Source organism: Silene latifolia, chromosome 2, assembly GCF_048544455.1.
Source record: "Silene latifolia isolate original U9 population chromosome 2, ASM4854445v1, whole genome shotgun sequence".
In the NCBI taxonomy this organism is placed as follows: Eukaryota; Viridiplantae; Streptophyta; class Magnoliopsida; order Caryophyllales; family Caryophyllaceae; genus Silene; species Silene latifolia.
In genome coordinates, this window is record NC_133527.1 from 189,056,454 (window position 1) to 189,077,943 (window position 21,490).

At 35.8% G+C, this 21,490-nt stretch overlaps 4 protein-coding genes across 4 annotated transcripts in view; 1 reads left to right on the plus strand and 3 right to left on the minus strand.

Annotated features, from left to right (window-relative positions):
* The window catches only part of LOC141631854 (uncharacterized), a 109,586-nt gene extending 105,849 nt beyond the window's left edge, over nucleotides 1–3,737 (minus strand). Inside the window, exons 1-12 of the mRNA XM_074444477.1 lie at nucleotides 3,632–3,737; nucleotides 3,423–3,532; nucleotides 3,167–3,327; nucleotides 2,906–3,064; nucleotides 2,089–2,322; nucleotides 1,868–1,978; nucleotides 1,688–1,789; nucleotides 1,233–1,439; nucleotides 1,037–1,145; nucleotides 786–914; nucleotides 230–352; nucleotides 28–134 (exon numbers count right to left, since the gene is read on the minus strand). Coding sequence (XP_074300578.1) covers nucleotides 127–134; nucleotides 230–352; nucleotides 786–914; nucleotides 1,037–1,145; nucleotides 1,233–1,439; nucleotides 1,688–1,789; nucleotides 1,868–1,978; nucleotides 2,089–2,322; nucleotides 2,906–3,064; nucleotides 3,167–3,327; nucleotides 3,423–3,532; nucleotides 3,632–3,684 — 1,506 coding nt within the window. The 5' untranslated portion in view covers nucleotides 3,685–3,737 and the 3' untranslated portion in view covers nucleotides 28–126. The remainder of the gene's footprint in view (nucleotides 1–27; nucleotides 135–229; nucleotides 353–785; nucleotides 915–1,036; nucleotides 1,146–1,232; nucleotides 1,440–1,687; nucleotides 1,790–1,867; nucleotides 1,979–2,088; nucleotides 2,323–2,905; nucleotides 3,065–3,166; nucleotides 3,328–3,422; nucleotides 3,533–3,631) is intronic.
* Nucleotides 3,738–5,708: 1,971 nt separating this feature from the next.
* LOC141641809 (uncharacterized) lies at nucleotides 5,709–6,674 on the plus strand. Its single transcript, XM_074450456.1, has one exon. It carries the CDS (start codon nucleotides 5,709–5,711, stop codon nucleotides 6,672–6,674), a length of 966 nt encoding a protein of 321 aa, XP_074306557.1.
* A 2,284-nt stretch (nucleotides 6,675–8,958) lies between these two features.
* On the minus strand, nucleotides 8,959–13,388 carry LOC141643942 (aluminum-activated malate transporter 4-like). The gene is made up of 6 exons (XM_074453346.1): nucleotides 12,651–13,388; nucleotides 11,346–11,483; nucleotides 10,823–11,092; nucleotides 10,595–10,731; nucleotides 10,359–10,505; nucleotides 8,959–10,022 (listed from the first exon to the last, which is right to left on the minus strand). Exons 1-6 carry the CDS (start codon nucleotides 13,084–13,086, stop codon nucleotides 9,285–9,287), a joined length of 1,866 nt encoding a protein of 621 aa, XP_074309447.1. The 5' UTR covers nucleotides 13,087–13,388; the 3' UTR covers nucleotides 8,959–9,284.
* A 3,899-nt stretch (nucleotides 13,389–17,287) lies between these two features.
* LOC141643944 (uncharacterized) lies at nucleotides 17,288–21,185 on the minus strand. The gene is made up of 5 exons (XM_074453348.1): nucleotides 20,744–21,185; nucleotides 20,398–20,491; nucleotides 19,646–19,683; nucleotides 19,425–19,560; nucleotides 17,288–18,111 (listed from the first exon to the last, which is right to left on the minus strand). Exons 1-5 carry the CDS (start codon nucleotides 21,068–21,070, stop codon nucleotides 17,675–17,677), a joined length of 1,032 nt encoding a protein of 343 aa, XP_074309449.1. The 5' UTR covers nucleotides 21,071–21,185; the 3' UTR covers nucleotides 17,288–17,674.
* Nucleotides 21,186–21,490: the final 305 nt, after the last annotated feature.

Here is a 21,490-nt window from a genome sequence, read left to right on the forward strand (position 1 = left end):
GTTACGTTGTAGAAACATTCAACTTACAAATCGTGATAATTCTGCTGCGTCGTATCTTAGTTTTGGAAGAATAATATCCATATATTTGGTATCTGATTTGTCCAGAAGCGCGGTAATTGAATTACCTTAATAATCTGCAAATCAATCAATTAAAACATTGATTTTACTTAGTTAACAACAACTATAACAACCAAGTGTAAGTGGTTTTCAAGAAGCCATACTACATCACCTTCATTTTCGGACACCAAGAGAGAAAAGAAGAGGAATAGGCCATTAGCTTGTTCGTGTTGTCCGCTCCTGTAGTATACGTCTAATGCGCTCACAATCTCCGGCAAACACTTCATACTATGACCTACAACATTATTAGCTTTCTACTTAGTGTTGAATGTTGCAAATCTAAAACCCTAACATTAAAAACCATACATACACCTTAATCTTCATATAAGCTAAATCATAGCCCATATAAAGAGTAAAAAAGGTAAGCAAATAATTGGAATTATTGAACTCTTGAGTAGTTAAAATGTTTTTTTTTATGACGAGGGGGTTGAGCCCCCGGGCTCATGCATTCCTGCACCACCACATAGACCATGTAAGCCACCCCTTCAGGGGTTACAAGTGGTAAAGTGATTATCGCCCCAACGGGTAGTCAAACCAGGACCTCTCAACTTCTGCATGCATTTCTACAAGTTTCAAAGTTTAACCCGGCTAGCACTGGACTAACACTACTTGATTTATTCCATTTTACTCTAATTAACTTAAATCATTAGTCTATTTAGAATACTTACGCACACAATCGCGAGCCATGGCCTTCAACAAATGCTCATCTAGCACAGGAATGTATTGCAGGAGCATCAAACATTGGTCTTGCATTTCTTTGGGTATACGGTAAAACAAGCTATCACAGTTATACGGACCTGAAATAAAATAAAATAAAATAAAATAATAAAAAAAAAAAACAATGTTAAAAGTACATTTAATTACCACAAAAATTAAACCGGAAGGCAAATGCAATAAGAGAGCATGAACAATGATTTACCTTGATCGGATTCAGAAAAGAGGCAGCAAAAGGGCTGAAGTAGTAGTGATTTATCTACACCCTTAAACTTTATAGTAGTAGACGCCTCCAAAAGAGTACGCAAGACATCCTGCACCAAAGTATGTAAACATTTCAGAGCACAAATGAATATGAATTACTCATATTTTGTTTTTATTTCGTAAAATATAAAATATACCTGAGAAGCGCATTTGTTTTCATGGCCAACAAGTGGTAGCATTTTACACAGTTCCTCTATCCATTCTGTCACACACTTATCAAATAATTCAATGTTTTCATCTTCATCATCAATAATACTTCCCTGCATCATCTCTTCAACAGCAGTAACGCAAGCTGACTTAAATTTAGACTCCGCACGAGATAGCTTGAATCCCACTGTGAATGCCTACATAACTCAAGCGTTAAACCTTGAAGCTTGCAGAAATGCAGGAGTTGAGAGGTCCCAGGTTCGACTACAGCAGCCCCCGAAGGGGTGGCTTACATGGTCCATGTAGTGATGCGGGAATGCATGGGACCGGAGGGCTCAACCCCCTCGTCATCAAAAAAAAAAAACTCAAGCGTTAAAGAGCGAGCCAAGGGAAAAACAGGCTCGAGTGGTTTATTAAATATCTTCAGTTGGGTAAGCAAATTAACCTGAATCAAATTGGCTTGTGAATGACTTTCCAGCTCTGGTAGCAGCTCCGGTACATAAGGAGGGAAAAAGGCTAAAACCTCTTCCACATTACTTTCCGTAATCTGTCAATAATAATTAAAATGGATATGAATCGAAAAAATTAAATCAAAAACCAATGTGCGTAAATAATTAGCGCTTACCTTATGCAGTGCATAGCTTATGAATGAAATAAACTTCTCAGAATCTGACAATGTTGGTAATCGGAAAAAGATCCTCGTCACCTCTATGTCCATGTCAAAATGTTTCCAATCCTAAATATGATGAAATAAACTAGATGTTTAATTATAAGTTATTTTCAAGGGATAGTATTAGCGGAGTCATCATTGAAAAGAAAAAGAAAAAACGTTCATAGTTAGCATACCCCTATATTAGAATGTTGTTGATTCCAACCACGTGGAAAAATCTCTAGAACATTCTTCAGTACCTCCAGAGATTTTTTATCAAAGAAAATCTCACAAGTTTCACCAACATCAGGCATACAAGGCATCGAACTCAAGCAGGCATTCATACTTTGAAATATACGTAGCAAACGTACTTGGGAACACGGTTGCTCATACACATCCTTCTTCATCATATCTTCTAAACTTTCTAAAATCTGTTAAAAGGAGACAAATTACTACTCTCATAGAATTAAACAAATTGCTAGAAGCACAACCATGCACACATCTATTATATTAAAACGCTTTTTTTTTATTTATTTTTTATTTTTTTTTGCATGCATTCCCGCACCACCACATGGACCATGTAAGTCAACCCCTCCGTGGGTTGTAGATCACTTGTAGTAGCCAAGTGATCATCGCCCTTCTGCACTTCTGCAAGCTTCAAACTTTAACCCGGCTACCACTGAACTAACACCACTTGGTTTAAAAAAAATGCTTAAATTTGCTTCTATAATACTCTTATCAAATTTGAAGTTTTTGTATCATCGAATGGTACTAACTCATTTGTTCTCGAATAGATAGTACTCCAATTATCTAATTTATCACTATTTTATTTAACAAGATTTATAAAGGCAACTATTCTAGGACAATACAAAAGAAAATGAGGATAATATTGTTGTATAAAGAAACTATATTAGTATGATGTCATCATAGTCCAGCGAGCTTAGAAAACCGTAATTTTTGAGTGAGACAGTCCGACAATATAAGTCAAATAGAAGTAGTACGACGATTTCTTACCTTTCTTACGAAAAGATAGAAGCTAGAGGGGACTTGACGTAGAATCATATCAGTAACTTTCTTTCCAGTTAAATGAATGTCCATCTCAGAATGTGCAAGAGCTTCCACAACACTTGGGACGATTAATGTCGGAATATAATTCTCAAAGTTTGCACAACGCTGCATTATATATATGTGCAAACACACAACACAAAACAATTGATCAATTAGTACCTGATCGACTCGATCGTTTAGCATAAATTGAATTAAACTTGTTATTACCTTAACCTTCACCAATGCCTCGTACGCTGCCTCCCTAACACCGTTGTTGGTGTCAGTAATGCCATGGCAGAGCTTCTCAAATATATCGTTTTCGTTGTTTTTAAATTTGTTCGATACACGACGTACAACGCGTATATGATCCTGAATCCCTTCAAAGGCACCTTGACAATAAAATTAGAAAATTTACATTAACATTGGATTAAACAACTACTCGACTTTGTTTTCTACAAGTTTGCGTACTCAAGTGTAAGTATACCTTTCCGGACAAGAGGGTCGTCACGAATAGTTTGTTCGAGCAGAGTTTTCAGTTTTACATTAGTTTGGATCCTGTAGCTGCGAATACCACGCCTCATCTCCTCAGCTGTTCTGCCGTTTAAAAAAAAAAAGAAAAAAAAACAAAATCATAAAGATGAATTGCGCTTGAAACCGCGGTATACCAAAGAGTAGAGGTTGTGAATAACGTACGATTGAATGCGAATCCTTTGAATGGCCGGCGTCCTATTCTTCCCTTTCACCATTATCAGAAGGAAGAATTGTCTGCAAAGTAATAATTAGGATTGGAATTGTCTCCTTTCATCTTTTTAACCTTATATATAAAGAATAACTAAGGTCTAAACTTCTAGGTTTAATGATGCCTTGGATTGAGGGTAAAGGGGGAATTTTGAATTTTTTGGTTAATTAGCGTTATTAAGTAAAGTAATTAGGTAATTAGCGTTGAGTTGAAACTATTTACGTTTATGGTGTCCACGTCATCACTATTTTTTTTTTCTCGCAGATTTTCTACAAAGCCGCTAATCTTCTTAGCGGCTTTACTTCTTTTTTTACTGGACATCCATTTTCCACAATCCAGTGTACTGGACTCAAAAATTGGAAAAATAACAGGTAAAGCCGTTAAGGATTATAGCGGCTTTGTCAACTTTAAAAAAAAAAAAAAACGGAACACATGAAACCGCTAAGAAGTATAGCGGCTTTGCTGGTTATATAAAAAAAAAACACGGGAATCTTCATTCATCCTATTGTACAAAAAAATCTCCAATTACTCTCTTCAAACCCGGAACCCTAGTTGTGCGAAAAACCCAATTTCTCACCCAAAATCCACCAAATTTCTTTCAATCAATTCATCTCCATCAACCTAATTCATCCTATATTCATCTAAAGGTAATAATTCAACCCTAATTTACTAATTTCGTGCATACTTAAGTAATTCTTCCCCCAATTTACTAATTATTTTGTGCTTAGTTTTATAATTGTTTTTAGCTTAGTTTGTTACTTTGATAGTTCAAATTAGTAGCTTGGTTGATATAGTTTGTATTTAGTTTGATTATTTACAATGGAGATAAATAATTATCCATTGACTTGTTGGTGGAATGGTGAAGTAGAGGTAAATGGTGAAAATATTAGTTATAAGGGTGGTTGTGAAAACTTTGTTATTGTTAATAGTACTATTAGTCGAGAAAAAGGAACATACATCGGATGTACTACATCCAATTTTTTTGTTTTTTGAGCATATATGTATTTTTTTTGAGCTTATTACCTCAAACTTTATTTATTTTTGAGCATGTGTATTTTTTTTAGCATAATAAAGTTTATAAGTTAGATTTTAATATTTTTTCCGTCAAAACTCAAATTTAACTAAACTTATATGTAATGTTTTTGAGTTTTATTCTAATTTTTTAGAACTTAATGTTTAAGTGAATAAGCTCAGAAACTTCATATTAAAACTCAGAAACTTTAAAACAAAACTCAAAAACTTTATTATAATGCTCAGAAACTATAGAATTGGAGGTAATACATCAGATATATAATCCTCTTACTGCTATTAGTCTTAATGAGCTCAAGAGTGAAATATATGAGTCTTTAGAGGTAGATAAAACAAAATATGAGATTAATATCAAAATGAAATTCCCAAGTGTAAGAGGTTATAAAGTAGTATCCTTGAGTAATGATCGTAGTTTGAAAGCTATGTGGGCAAGTGTGTGTCAATCGAAAGCGGAATCGCTGGATTTGTTTTTTGAGTTGATGCCTCTTGAAATAACTCAAACTACTACACAACCCTCTAATTTGTCATTCACAAATATGCTTAGTCAAGTTGAGGATCCAAATTGGTTTTTGTCTTTGTCATCTAATAATGTTGATGAAGCGCCCATTGATGCTAATATTTTTGGAGATGAAATTGAAAATGTGATTGAAGAGGAGGATGCAATGTTGTTGTTGAGTGATGATGATGATATGATATAATAGACCTTGTTTCTCAACCATGTACTAACACCCAATTCATCAACGTTCATGCTTTAGATGTTGATTATGAAAATAGTTGGTATAAGTCAAGTGTGGCTCCATTTAAGAATGGAGAGGAATTTATTGTTGGGCAAGAATTTGCAAGCAAAGAGATTTTGCGACAAGTTGTCACATCCTACAATGTTCTTAGAAACCAAGTTTATAAAATTACTGAATCAAGACCTCACACCGTGACTTATAAGTGTACTAGACAACCCTTAGCTTGTAGTTGGTATTTGAGAGCGAGTAAAAAAAAAACATTTCCATGGTTGTTTTCACAATTGTGTCATACAAAGGTCCACATGAAGCGTCATGTGTGGTTCGGAAACCATCTCTTGATCATCCAAATTTAAGGGGAGAGTTTATTAGCAATGCTATTAAGCATCTTGTGAAAGAAGATTGGGGGGCTAAGGTGAGTTTGTTAAGGGCATTCATAACAAAGGAATTCAACTTCAAGATTTCTTATTGGAAGACTTGGGTGGCTAAACAAAGAGCATTGGCGGAACTTTATGGAGACTGGAAGGAGTCTTATGCTTTTCTTCCTCGTTACCTAGATGCTTTAAAAGAGGCAAATCCGAAAACCGCTGTCCATTTTGTCAATAAGCCAACTAATGATCCCAACATCCAAGTACTTGATAAAGTGTTTTGGTCTTTTGGACCCTCAATCAAAGGCTTCCCTCATTGTAGGCCAATTATTACCATAGATGGCACTCATCTATATGGCAAATATCAAGGGGTTATGTTGATTGCAATGGGAGTTGATGCAAATGACCAACTCTTTCCATTAGCTTTTGCCATTGTTGAGAAGGAGGACTATGAGAATTGGAGTTGGTTTTTGGCTTGCATAAGACATTATGTGACACGGCGTAGAGGTCTTTGTGTCTTGTCCGACAGTCATCCGGGTATCTTAAAATCAATGAATGCAGTGAGGAGTGGTTGGGAAGAGCCATATGCTTTTCTTAGGTATTGTATTCGACATCATGCATCCAACATTAACACGATGTTCAAAAATTCAGATTTGAAATCAGCATTCACCGACACCGCTATGCAACACCAAATTAGAAAATTTGACTTAGGTATGGAGAAAATTGGTATGATCAATGCAAATGCTAGAGCTTTGTTAGAGAGCATCCCTCCAAGTAAGTGGTGTTTTGCTCATGATGGTGGTAAAAGATATGGTTTGAATACCACAAATATGTGTGAATGTTTCAATGATGTTCTAAAGGGGTAAGATTTCTCCTAATTCAAGCCCTTGTAAAAGCCACTTTTGCACGAGTTAACAAATATTTCGTTGATAGAAGAAAAATGACAAGGGATAGATTGTTAGGTGGTTTTAAATGGTCGGATAAGGTAACTAAGACACTTGATGAAATTGAAGAAATTGCCGCCCATCATGAAGTTAGTTTGTATGAACTTTAGTTGGTTTAGTTTGTATGAACTTTAGTTGGTTTAGTTTGTATGAATTTTAGTTGGTTTAGTTTGTATGAACTTTAGTTGGTTTAGTTTGTATGAATTTTAGTTGGTTTATTTTGTATGAACTTTAGTTGGTTTAGTTTGTTATCAATGACATGAATTGCATTTCCGGATTTCAATCCCGTGTTTGGAGTGTATGTTTGGGCATTGTGTATATCATGTTGAAAGTTTGTGCAGGTGTGAATGTATGTGTGATGGTGTGAAGGACTAGGCATTGGGGGTTTGTTTGTGCAGGTGTGAATGTAGGTGTGTAGGTGTGAATCTATGTGTGAAAGTGCCTTTTTTTTCAAACCCGCAAGTGAAGCCGCTAATAACCTCAGCGGCTTAGGGGTTTTTTTTTTCTTAGTGCAAATTACACAAAGCCGCTAAGAATCTCAGCGGCTTTGCTTGTATTTTTTGCATTTCTTAACTCCAGTAGCTACTGGATTGTGCAAGTTTTTTTTTCCAAATCCACATGCATAGCCGCTAATAACTTCAGCGGCTTAGGGGTTTGCTTTTTTTTTGTGCAAATTACACAAAGCCGCTAAGAACCTCAGCGGCTTTGTCTGTATTTTTTGCATTTCTTGAGTCCAGTAGCTACTGGATTGTGCAAGCTATTTTTTTCCAAATCCACATACAAAGCCGCTATATTTCTTAGCGGTTTCTTGTGTTCCATTTTTTTTTTAAAATATTGACAAAGCCGCTATAATCCTTAGCGGCTTTACTTGTTCTTTTTGCAATTTTTGAGTCCAGTACACTGGATTATGGAAAATGAATGTCTAGTAAAAAAAGAAGGAAAGCCGCTAAGAAGATTAGCGGCTTTGTTGAAAATCTGCGGAAAAAAAAAATAGTGATGACGTGGACACCATAAACGTAAATAGTTTCAATTCAACACTAATTACCTAATTAATTTGCTTAATAACGCTAATTAACCAAAAAATTCGGGAATTTTATGAAAACCTCTTAAAATACCCAACATGCTCTAATCCGCTCATTTTAAATGTTTATTTTATAGCATAGATATCATTTACTCAATTGCAAACATATTTTCTTTACAAAATTTAACTGCTTAAAAATTAGATTTTCAGTAGTTTGAGTATTTTACGGAGTATTTACTAAGTTTAGGGGTACCGGTGATATTTTTGAAAAAAATACAAGGGTACCACGTAGAAAAACCCAATTTAAAATAAAACAAAGCCCGTCGACCGAAACTGAATTGAAACCCGGTTTCAAATATTTGGTGATTTGAGTTCTTTTCAATTTGGTTATGCGATTGGATTTTTAGGATGCGAAATGTAGCTAAAATTAATTTAGAAAAGAATGTAATTGAAATCAAGGGTTACTAATTTTTCAAAAATAATTGAAAATATATTAAGTAGTCTGAAAATCAACGACCATATTCATTTGTGAATCATTAATGGTGTGTTGGGAATCTAAAATTGAAATTGAATTACGTAATTGAGATATTTTAAACGTTTAGGAACCCTTGAGATTTGTAGGTTAGTTTGACTCTAATTTAACACAAGGCCGGATAAGAGAATAGTTATTTCACACGCCCTTGCTATTATATGGTGCGCACTAAATTTTGACAGATTCGTGTTTGTTATCTAAAAAAAAAAAAAGCAGCAAAAGTTATGTATTAGCACCGGGTTTGGATAACTGATTGTAAAATGCGAGAAAATAAAAGTCAAACTTGCGTGAGACAATTACTAAAGATGCAGATTCGTGTACTAGATGAAGAAAATACCACTTTATAAACCTTCACATTTGAAAACAAGAGTTAGCTCAAGTAGTAAGAACTCTTTTATCTCAACCATGAAGTTGGGGGTTCGATTCTCACCTGCTACATAATACGCTCATTTGAACCCAAAAAAATAAACCTTCACATTTCGAAACTACTTGAATTACAACATCCATCTCTAAATACAATACAAAAAGTCTCTTACAAGTTACAACGCAATTTTAACCAAAAATATTCTAAAACAACAAACATACAAGAGTATTAGAGATGACATTGTTTTCACAGTTGATGTTATTCAGCTATTATTTCTGCTATAAAACACTTCACAAATCAAAATCTGTACTTCCCATTTATTTCTGTAGCAAAATTTTCTTGTTCAATAAGGTTCAGTTCAACACCGGTTTCTTCCCCAAAACATTGGAAGACCCCGGAAAATGGCATGTGCCATTTGTATATGATGTGAGATATATATATATATATATATCTATAACCACAAAACCTTGTATGAGACAGTTTTACGTGTGAGATCAACCCATCCGTCTCACATTTGAGACCGTCTCATACTAAACTCTTTGTATATTATACACTAAAGTCTTCAACATGAACTTAGCTTGAACTATATTAGAATGAATGAAAGAACAAAAGACTTCAACTTCTGAACTGAAGACACATGATCAACTTTTTCCAACATCCAGTCTCATCCTCATCATTTTCGCCCGGTTTATTTGGTTCTTTGAAACAAGCTTTTTCGCTAAGCTCCTCAAAGGCAACAACCAAGTTCCCGAGCCTGGCGACAAACTCTACTAAAAGGGATGCAAAAGTTGCTAATGACAAGGAACTTGCACTCTCAAGTGTTTGAGCTTCCTTCTCATTTACGGTCATGTCTGGTAGAATAGAAAGACGGGAAGGCCAGTGAGTCCTACCTGCCATGCTGTCGGTGGAAAACATCCCTTGCATTGACGGTCCAGCACCCATCATCATAGAATTGGGTCCCATTGCCACAGAGCCTAGACGTGAGTTCATGAAATCGGTTGTTGATTGCATATGCATATTCTCAGGGTCGATACTTAGAACCGCTTCACTGAGTGAATTTATGACAAGTTGACTCCCTCCAGTGTCCTTCATTTGAGCAACAATCTCGGGATCTTCAAATTCTTTAGGCCGTTTTCCTTCTTCCCAACTTTCGAAATTGACCAGAAGATAAGACTTTTGGTCTATCTTGATTTGTAACTCTTCGGCCGCAATATGAACTTCTTCAAGTATATCTCCAGGGGTTAGTTTCTCCATTTTCTCAACTTTAGTGCCAATCTCGCGAAGCACTTTAGCTCCGGCTATACCAACCCTGCGAAGTTCATTCGCAAAAACATATCGTTTATCTGCGGGTGCCTGCGTAATGTGTACATCAGTATGACTCAGCCAGAATTACAGAGTAATTAAAGTTAAAATGAAAAGTCCTATATTGACCTGACCACAGATAATTTCAATATTCCCGTTATCAATTTATGATTTGAAAAATCATTGGAACGCCATACTATTCAGAGAAGAAGAAACTAAGTCATTTCAATTATGTTACCAGTGAAAAACGCACTAAATATCGATAAAGCCTTCCTAAAAATTCACATGCTTCTACGCTTACTCGGTTAAAAAGAAGCTGGAAGATGCAGCCAATCTTACAGGGAGAGGAAAACGACACAAAAAATTATCAAGCGCATAAAAAAATACCTGTATTTCCGAAAGCATGCATCCATGCATTGCCATAACCATGAAAGCACAATGTCTCAAAGCACCACTGACTTTAACATAGGATTGCCAAGGGTAATTAAATGATCGGTAAGGACCATGAGGAGGCTCCCATGTAGCGAAATCCAACTAAAACACAGAACATTTCTATTAAGCAAAATCGTAAGAAAAATTAAGATGAAAAAAAAAATTGACAAGGGGCCACAAAAGCAAAATACCAGAGATTCCTCTTGGTTAGTGGATTGGAGAGCTGCTCTATAACCACCATATGTAGGATCATCGTAAGCTTGGTACGTAAGAATTTTGGAGGGGATTTTATCATATGCCACGCACTGCAAGTAGCCGTTGACACAGCCTACAGATAAAAAAAACTTGGAATTCCAGGGGAAAAAATCGACAAGAAAAATGACAAGCAGCGGGAAAAAAAAAATGAAGTCGAACCCTACCTTCCAACGAAGTAGCAACTCCCTTGAAATTTTTCACAACCAGCTTGTGAAGATCCTCACCGGCCCATATAGGGTAAATGCATAGGTTTACAATCGAAGCAATAGCAGCTCCAATTGCAATAAGCAATAAGCGGAAAAATGCTGTCCGGAAAAAGTTGGATGTTTTGCTTCCGGTCACCATCACTATGCAAAATGTCAACAGGAATACCCGGAAACCATATTCATATGCTTTCAATTTCGGGTACAGTTTGACATAAGTTGCACAAAAACCTGAACATTAATGCATAGGGACAGCATTCTTAGAACTTATTTATCCAAAAACAGTCATGGCAGACTTAAAGATATTTGTTTATGTTGGCCCCTTGGAAAGTTGTAGCTCGTTATTAAACCAAAGTTGGGCAAAACGCTAAAAATAAGTAAATTAAATTACGGTGGTCCTGTCAATGGAAACAACCGAACAAAACTTCAAGAGGACTCTACAACTGATAATCATAAGAGTGAGCATTAGAACAGTAATGCTCACCTGCAATAAAAAGACTCGAAACAATGAAAAGTCCTTGGAGCTCTCCAGCCTGAACTGATAGTTCAGCTATTCCTAATGCCAATCCTCCAGCAGAAAGTGTTCCCAAAGCTCGATTAAAACCTTTACTAAGCGAGGCTCCTATGAAACACAAACAATTCCAAAGTCAAACGAAGGACATGATTCCGCAACCAACACAGTCAAAAGAATCTTATGAACAGCAAAACTAAATTGGTCAAAAATTCATGAATAAAACGACATCTTTTAATTAAAACCTTGCTAGCCAATTCATATTCTCCACCTTTCTTCCTGCACTGGTAAAAATATTTTAAAACACGCCTCCATTTTTCAATTACCCGAGCACAAATTCCTCACATTGAATACAAAACATTAAAACACCAATAACACATTTTATATGAGTTGCTCCTACAGCAAGAACAGTTATGATGTCATACACAGCGGACATGATCACATAAACCGGTAGGTATATAACCGACATGAAATCTGGTATAACCCCCAGCCTAGACAGAACGGGCAAGGGGTTGTCCCGACCAAAGTAATCTAACTGTTTAACAAATTAGGTAAAACAAATTCAACTGTTTTTTTTTTCGCATTTTGCGGTGTGCGTTCACCCATGTACGGTTCTAAAGGAAGATTCATGTCAGCCGACCCCAAATCATTTTGGGATTAGAGGGCTCTGATGTTGTTGTTGTTGTAAACTCTAACTGTAAACCAGACAAGTAACAATAGGCCAACAGCAAGTTGAACAGTCCAAGGCTTAAGCAACAAAACTTCAACTTTACACTTTCCATCTTTCTCCAAAAATAAAAATCCTTTCTTTAAACATACTTCACATACTCCATTACTTAACATTATCCATAACAAAAAAAAAAAAATATTCTAACAAAAAGATCACTTTTTTAATAATCAATATAAATTGGGTAATGCTAAATAAATGGGTTGTATTTAAGCATTAAATATCTTCTAACTTGGGTATTAATTTAGGAATTAAAAACTAAATTACACATTAACCAATACAATCAATGTATATATTAAGAATTTATTTTCTCTTTTGGTTTCTTAAATACAACCCACTGAGTTGTATTTATCATTACCGATATAAATTTCGAACAAACAAAACAAAATAACAAGCAGTTGGTCTTCCGTAAAACGGTTAATACAACAAAATATCATCAAAACCAAGACAATCAACATTCTAATATAAAAGGACCGTCTCACCAGATAAGACCGTCTTACATTAATAATTAAAGGAATGGGGTAAAAAGCAAGTGAAGCAAAAGAACATACCAACACTATACTCGAAACAAACGACAACGGTCAAAATAGCCCAAACAGCATACTGATTAATATCTTCAAAAGGCTTCCTAAGAAAAATAAGCAAAGAAACCAAAGCTAAACAAACACCCATTTTCACTGAAAAGAACACTTTTCTCGGGTCGGATCTTCCCATCTCAACCAAATTCTCAAAAAACACTTTCACCCCATTACACAATCCCAATAACCCATCACAGATCCATCTATAACATCCTCTTTTACTTTGATCATTTCCGCTTCGCCAGCGGAAACAACAACAACAGGTCGTGTCGTGTTCGTGTTCGTGTTCCGGTTTGAGGTCCTCGTCTGAACCTGCAAACCCTAGTTCTGAGTACCCTTTACGAGATAGTAGTTTTTCCTTGCTTCTTTCTATGAAACTGTGTCTTAATGATCCAAATTTTGCTGCCATTGATGTATTTTTATTGTATTTTTGATTGAAATTGGTGGGTTAGTGTAGGAATTTAGGGAAAATTGGAGTGTTCATTGAATTGAAGAAATTGGGATTTTAATTTGGGATTTGAAGGAAGAGAGGAAGTGATGAAGACGTGAAGTGGGATCTGAGAAGGGAGAAGAAGAGTTGATGAGTTGGAAGTTTGTTGGATTAAAGGAGGGAAATTGGACGGCTCTACCCAATTTTCAAGTGTGATCATTGACAATTTGAGTATTTGTAAAGTTCTTAATTAACTATGGTCTACCATGTCATAATCACTTGAGTTATATCTGTTCTTAATTAATTATGGTCTTATGATTAAAACGGTTAAGACGGCGTTTGTTTCGTGGATGGGTATGAGTTTGGAATCAGGAATCATACCTAGATGGTATGGGGTTGGAACTTAATTACTCATACCATGCGTTTGTTTCAATTCTGAGCGGTATGAGTTTGGAGTTCAATTAAAAGTTAAAATAAGTAAAATAAAATATTTTAAATCGAAAATTTTAGTATTATAAAATCATGAAAATAAAAATTTAATCAAAAAAGTATTTAGATGATTTGATTTATATTATGCTATAATTTTTATTTCACATTTTTGCTTATTTTAATTTCATTCCCGTGGGTATCAATCTCATACCCACTCCCTTCTTGGGTATGAGAAACCAATACCTCATGGGTTTGAGGTATGGGTATGAAACCCTTACATTTGCAAACCAAACACATAGTATGGGTTTAGATCATTCTAAACCAATACCTCATACCTTTTACAAGTCAACCAAACACCTCCTAAATCCTCCACAGACGGGATGGGTTTGATTTTAGTTTTTACGGAAAATGCACGTGTCTTTGAGGTTTGACATTTTGCCCGAAATATCCAATTTTTTTATCCGAAAAAACTTAAAAGGCCATAACTCGTGCCTACGAATTCAGAAAGTGATAATTTTTTTTTTTCAAATCGATCATTTTTTGGAGAACTATTTGAAAAAAAAAATTATCGTATTTGGATTCCGCGGCTAGGATTTATTGTATGTCAAATTTTTTTTGACCGAACAAACTTTGAGTGACCATATCTCTTGGTCACGAATTCCAAACGCGACAATTTTTTTTTTCAAGTCGTAGTTCTCGGAAAGATGATCAATTTGAAAAAAAAAATCGTCACTTTCTGAGCTCGTAACCACGAGTTATGGTCTCTTTAAAATTTTCGGATTAAAAAATTGGGTATTTTGGGCAAAAAGGCAAACTTCAAGGGCACCGCGTGCATTTTTCGTAGTTTTTATAAGTTCAGTTTAGGTCGATTCAGTTTAGATTAGTTTAGTTCATATATGTTCAGTTCATTCAAGTCTAGTTTAATTTTGTATTACTTGTTCCGTTTAGATAAGTTCAATTTAATTTAGTTCAGGTCCATTCAGTTCCGATCAATTCAATAATTCAGTTAGCTTCAGTCCAAAAAAACAAGATCGTCCTTGTAAAAATTGGTGTTTAAGACGAGGTATACATGTCTTAAGTTTAAAACGAGCAAATAGATAAAAAAGACAAAAGCAGAATGCCGAGGGATTATCAAAAAATCTTATTTATCCAAGTGGTTCTTATTTGAGTCGTTTTTATTTTAAGATAGATATGTCCGTCTTAAGAAAGACTAACGGTAATCTTAATCATTCTACCTTTGGCTCACTTGTCCTATTTAAACTGTTTAAAAAGATGTGGTAATCTATTAGGGAGTAATTGATAACAATAATTGATTTTTGCACTAAAACTTGGGAGAGACGGTCTTTCAATAAGTTATTGAGAGACCAAGTTTTCATACCCTTGTATTTATATTTCGTGACCCTTTTGTTGTTGATCGTGACATAGTAATTTCGTACCTATTTACATAATAAAAGTACCTATTTTATTTTTAATCAAGATTTATACCTTTTGTATTGACCGTAGTACCACTTTTTCTTAAAATTGTAAAATAACCTCTCAATAAATTTATTTTTGTTATTGATTACAAGTATTCTCTAATGAGTAATGGTTCAAATAGGCTTCATAAATACGATAATAACTAAATCACTCATACATTTATTGTTTTTCCTTATATAAAGTCATAAAAATGAACTACCCTAGTTTCTTATGGAGGACAATAAATCAATAATGGCAAATCTCGTTTGTTACTCAATTAGCATTGATCATTAGTGTCAAATAATTGATCCAAATGCTCTGAATGAAGAGTAATGATAATTAATATGATCATGTGTATTAAGTATACACGCTATTGAATTTCTTTCATAACAAATCACATGATTTGAATTTTACGATATACCTCATAATTTACAATTAACTTTTAATTATATATTTTTTTAAATTAATAGTTAACCACTATCTATATTTAGACAAAGAGTTTATAGTCACCCTCGTGTTACTAGTTAAAGCGACAATGTACGTATTTATTGAACTTGTAGATGTATATACAGAAATAAAAACACATACTGGTTTGATCTCAAAATATTTATTTCATAATGAATTAAAAATCTTTTTTAATAAACATCAACGATTCTTTTCGTATGTGTACAACTAGGATACACAATAATTCATGTAAATAGTTCTATTTCAATGAATTGTTTGTTTCAATTTTTTTGTTGTAAAAGGTCAAAAAAAACATGTTCTACACTTTTAATGTGAAGTTACTATCAAACGTTTTAATAATTGACGGACCTTGTAAGTGACGTACTATGGGAAAACACAAAATTATTACATGAACACGTGAATTTGGATGCATGTGAGTTTTTAAAGAGGATATCAAATACTTCCTCCATTCAACTCCACTCTACCACTTTGCTTTTTCACGTTCGTCAACGCGTGTTTTACGCGCTAAATATCGTTAGCTACGTATTTACAAAAATTATAAAAATTAGATATTTTTAATGTACTCGTAAAGACGAATCAAACAAGATCTCACATGAATATATTTTCATTTATGTATTGAGAGAAAATCGAGATTGAATGTGCATTTGTGAATAGTGTAGAAAATAGAAATAGGTAGAGTGGAGTTGAATGGAGGAAGTAGTTTGATCTATCTTCTTTTGTTTATTTTGGTACGAGTAGTAAAGAACTAAACATCATGTCCCTTGAAAGTTAGACAACACCACAGCTACTCTTAACAAGGCATTATTACAAAATCTCATTGAAGACGGCACGTATCCGTCACTTTGGAGTGACGGATATCATTTCCTCTCACAAATGACCCAAATAGAGGAGATAAGGAAGCACATGGGGTACCCCCACCTTGTCCCCCCTATCCGTTTTGTGAGTGACATTACCCGTCACTCGCTCCAACCCGTCTTCAGCAAGACTAACAGAGAAATTATATAATCTTAGTATTTTCATTTCCTTTTACCTTTTATCTTATCATTCTCAAGGCATTATACCTTATTGCCTTTTATCTTATCTAACTACTTAATCAATTTATGATTAAGACAATAAAAAGTACACAAATCTCATCTCATTTCAGATGGTCATTTTTATCTGAAGCCTTCAGACGGCCGATATGTGACCATTTAAAAACGGTCTGACCATAAAATGATCACATGTGACCCGTTTGAAGGCTTTAGACGAAAATGACCGTCTGAAATGAAACCTACGGAAAGTATGGCTTCTCGTTAAAAGTCAGTCTTCCATAATAAAGATGAGACGTGCTTGGTCTTTACCTACCAAGTGGTGCAAATGAAAGGCCAGAAGTGTATATAGCCACATCTCTTACATTACAAGTTATTACTACTACAAGTCTACAACCATATCAGACAGATTTCTCGTGTCTCTCTACTACAACTCCCACATTTGACATTATTGCCAATCAAGAGTCCAAAATCCCCCTTGGCTTTCATTTTGTAGTTAATGCACAAGTGTGTTTCTTATTTTCAACCGATATTCAAGCTACGTCACTTCCGACATCACTTGGATCACGTTCCCATGTCCGACACTTGGAGTGTTCACGATACGAACACAACACTTCATTTTGGATCAAAAATTGAAAACTTCGTGTAAAGTAACTGTATCAGTGTCGTGTCTGACATTTACGCTCAAGTCGTGGAGTAACATAGTCTTCAAGGCGACAAGGACAGTCAGCTAGAGAGCCTTAACTTACTTGGACTCGAGGACTAACAGGTACACATATACTGAACTCACCATAATTCAAATCTTGACACTCGGGACTTCGTCCTGATATGAGGCATAATTAGTCGAAAATCATACAGTTCTATATACCATACTACTTATTACAGATAATTGACAATGCCATCCTCTACATTAGGTATGGATTCCATACCTATATAGTTGTACTTATTATTGTTTCGGTAAGTTGCGTTGATGGATGAAATTTCATTCTACAAGAAGAGCAAACATTTAATGAACCCTCAGCTTGCTTTCTTACAACCATGCTAGTATAGCAAGCTTGGCTCCTTGGAAACGGAAATCATCCTCTGATACATACAGATATCGGAAACCAGGTAATAACTAAAGGTTGCACCAAACCCTTTCAAGATAAAACTCAACAATTGGAACAGAAAACTATCTTATTGTTGATCAATTAGGCTTGTTCATCCACCGTGTACAACTCTTCATCTCTTTTAAGAAAAATAAGATAAGCAACCAAGCCAATAACTGGTACGAACCTAAGGTTGTTCACAGCAGGGACTTTACTTTCCTCGACATTTACTAAATTATCACCGATTAGCCAGGGTTGGAAGATGGTGTAAAGAACAATATCCCAGATAAAAGCATAAGCCGATCTCTCAGATCCAATATAACTCAACAAGAACTCCCATCTCTGACTTACACTCCCGAAATCACCTTCCCCTCTTCCGTATAATCCCCATAATATCGATATAAGACACACGAGGCCACCAGTCAAACCAACTATATACGCACCTCGGGTCATCACAGTCCCAAGTTGAGAAAGCTTTCTCGGATAGTCATTCCCATTAGATTTGTTAAGTCTGATTGCCATGTAGGGTATCAAGAACGCTGCAAAAGGAGCATATTAGAGATTTCTTATGTCTGATTGCCATGTATGTAGGATTGTAGGGTTACTAGGGTATCTATAATGCAGCAAACCGAGCATATTAGAGAGTTACTCTCCCTTAGCACGAGTATAGTATGCAATGGCCTCACATCTGAGATCAACCCAAAACTTTTTAAGTATTTCTCACTTAATCATAAGAGTTAATGAGTTCTCAACTTCTCACATGTAAAACCGTCTCATACAAGTTTATGAGAGACTTCAATCATCTTTGGTAAGAAAGCATCATCCAAAGTGACGAACCAAGCAATAAGAAGACAATATAAATGTACATTTAAGTAATGTATACATTAAGACAATTAAGTTATTTATTACTACATCACTAGATATTTGTGGGGAAAAACTAGCCCCATTGATTCGGGAAATGGCTAGGCAAGGAAGCACAACCATGGTAACAAACTGGTCACCAAAGGTGGTCAACATGAATACTCTCTACGTTCCGGTCATTTGTTTATCCTTGGTTTTGGCACAAAGACCAAGAAAAGAGGAGTGGACCAAATTGAGTGTAGAGGATAAAGTTACCCATCAAAGACATTCCTAAAATAAAAAGGTAAATAAAAGGTAAACAATTGACTGAGACATCCCAAATGGAATAGCTAAACAATTGACCGGGACGAAGGGAGTAAATCTTAGTAAAAAAAATTGTGATGTCAAATAATGACTATTAACCAAGCCATGAATCCATCTTCCATGGAGACAACCACCTTCCAATTGAGAAGTTGCTCCCAACTTATTTGTATGATATGCACCTTTCTATTGACTAAGAAGAAAGTGATTCCGGAACACTCGTCATCTTTATCGTACACCTAGATACTCCCTCCGTCCCAGTCATTTGTTGTCCTTTGGTTTTGGCACAAAGACCAAGGAAAGAGGAGAGGGCCAATAGCTAAATGACAAGTGGAACAAATTGAGTGTGAATGATCAAATTACTCATCAAGTTCATTCTTAAAATAGAAAGGACAACAAATGACTAAGACACCCAAAAATGGAAAAGGACAACAAATGACCGGGACAGAGGGAGTACAATATAATACTCCCAGTCTCCCACACTCTTAGACACTTTGTACTCATCTCTTTTCATTCTCACAATATTTACCTGCAGCTGGTATTAAAACTCCAAACTTTGTAGATTGGAGTACCAAGTAATTTCTCTCCCTATCTCGTCTCTTTCTCAATTATCATCTCTCTCTTCTAGTCTTCTACCAAGTTTCAAAACATAGTTTCATACCGCATACTCTAAATAATCAGAGGAACTTACTGTTCGTAAGAAACAATTGAATGCCCCACAAGACATCCAGAGAGCCCTTGTATCTGTCATTCTTCAGATCAGTGAACAGCAGAGGCGCAAACATGAGGGTCCATCCCATAACAAAGTTGAAAAGACCTTCAAACATCTATAGACGTATAAATTTCATAACATCAGCTCAATCAGTTAGCATAACAGATAACTGAATGAAAAACGTCAGTCACACAACTTACTGGGTGAAGAACTGGAGCTTCTAGTACATGGATACCAACTACTCTGTCAGAATGACAAAAGGTGTTCAGTGCTAGTGTTTTGCATAATTAAGTTAGTCGAAGATGTCTCTGTGATAAATCAATAGCTAGGTTACTTCCGACTCTCCATATCACCACATGTATCCCTGTCAGACTGTCACACTCGATACTCCAACATGGCCATGATACTTGGACAGGTGATTTTGGACCAAGAAGAAAAATACTACCCCGTATCATAATAGCTGAGACACTTGAACAATTGACAAACACACGTGTCGAATTTTTTTGATTTGAGTTTACACAACATAGATCAACGTCTAAACACATGTCAAGGCCAACAGGGTAAAGATGCAGAAAAGCTGAGCAAGGCCAAGCTCGGAAAAAGAAATTAAAGAAGTCATATTTGTCGAACATTGAGTTTTTGGTAAGCTTAAAAAGTCTCAAGCTCAACAATTAACATTCAAACTCAAATCAATGTCCATTTTTCAAATTCAACTAGCTAGATCTCAAGCCTGGCTCATGTCCGAACATAGCGAGCACTAGCAGAAACCGGCTCCCCACATCATCACCCCTACCCACGACAACTAAGAGGATCACATAACATAGGTCAGGGTCATTTCTATCAATCTAGCAGCAAGTTCAAATGAGCTACACCGGTGAAACAGTCAAATTATCGAAAACAGACAAACAAACAAACAAACAAACAAAAGCGGCTTGAGAAGAAAGCTGCATACCAGCATTCATCAACGGTAAAACAAAGAAGAAATTCAGGGAAAGTCCCAGTAGAGAGTTGATAGTTTCCGAACTGATAGCCCACACAGGATCACCCTGTTATATGTATCAACAATTTGTCATAAATAGTTACACTACTCGAAACTCGAAACCAATCACAAACTGTTGTCCATTTAGATTCAACTACATTGGAAACTGAACTAAATTTCGGCAGTTGTATATATTGGCACATAATCTCTTCGTCTCAGTTAATTGTTTAGCATTTTTATTATAAGTGATACGTATTTTAATTAAAGGTAAACAAATACTGGCTCCGCTAGAAATTGTAAGAAGAGATAAGTAGCGAACCGGAGCGTAAGGAAGGAGGAAAAGCCAGATGATATATACGCCTTCCAAACTCCACAACGCAATTTGCGGCACTTTTTTAACAAGATCAAATTCATCTTCATTTTCTTCATTAAATTGTTGAGGATTACGGTTCGGATTATTCGACGAGGGAGTTCGAGTGGCATTGGTAAGGCGAGTTCGTTGGCGGCGAACTGTGAGCGAATTGCAGGAAGAATGGCAATGGCGGTTGATAGAGAATGATGACAGAGGAAGAGATGATTGCCGCCATTGTTGCGGCACATGATTAGATGGAAGAGCTAGGGTTTGAAATGGAGTAATTGCCGCCATTGTTGTGTAATTCTTCAACTTCGGGAATTTCTGGGTAATGTGTTATGTCATATGTGTTCCTGTGTTTGTTAGGATTGTGGTCGTAAGATTGTGGCTTTCATTGTAAACTACGTGGTACTATATCAACCATTAGTTATCTTTTCAAGTGTTGATGGACCATTGTAGTAGATCAACATGACAGTTGTCCATGGACACTTCTTAACTTGAACCCGGCTTGTCTAATCCGTAGTAAACGAGCTATGTCTAAGGGGTGTTAATGAGACGAGATAGCTCGCCTACTTGAGTTCGGCTCAGTCAAAGCTCGGCTCGAGAGCTTAACGAATAAAGTCGAGCAAAGGCTGGCTCGACTCAAAAATCTCGCGAGCGGCTCGAACTTGTGTGGTTATGCCTCGTCATAAAGGAGACTTGCTGAACTAACCT

What these genes read in the sequence shown, in the direction of transcription:
- LOC141641809 (XM_074450456.1), top strand. Translation starts at nt 5,709, where the DNA reads ATGGTTGTTTTCACAATTGTGTCATACAAAGGTCCACATGAAGCGTCA.
- LOC141643942 (XM_074453346.1), bottom strand. Translation starts at nt 13,086, where the DNA reads ATGGCAGCAAAATTTGGATCATTAAGACACAGTTTCATAGAAAGAAGC. An exon ending in TTCGAGTCTTTTTATTGCAG is followed by an intron (nt 11,093 to 11,345) that starts GTGAGCATTACT and finishes ATTAATGTTCAG; the next exon opens with GTTTTTGTGCAACTTATGTC. An exon ending in CTAACCAAGAGGAATCTCTG is followed by an intron (nt 10,506 to 10,594) that starts GTATTTTGCTTT and finishes TCTGTGTTTTAG; the next exon opens with TTGGATTTCGCTACATGGGA.
- LOC141643944 (XM_074453348.1), bottom strand. Translation starts at nt 21,070, where the DNA reads ATGGCGGCAATTACTCCATTTCAAACCCTAGCTCTTCCATCTAATCAT. An exon ending in TCCTCCTTCCTTACGCTCCG is followed by an intron (nt 20,492 to 20,743) that starts GTTCGCTACTTA and finishes TACATATAACAG; the next exon opens with GGTGATCCTGTGTGGGCTAT. An exon ending in TTTACCGTTGATGAATGCTG is followed by an intron (nt 19,684 to 20,397) that starts GTATGCAGCTTT and finishes CTGACAGAGTAG; the next exon opens with TTGGTATCCATGTACTAGAA.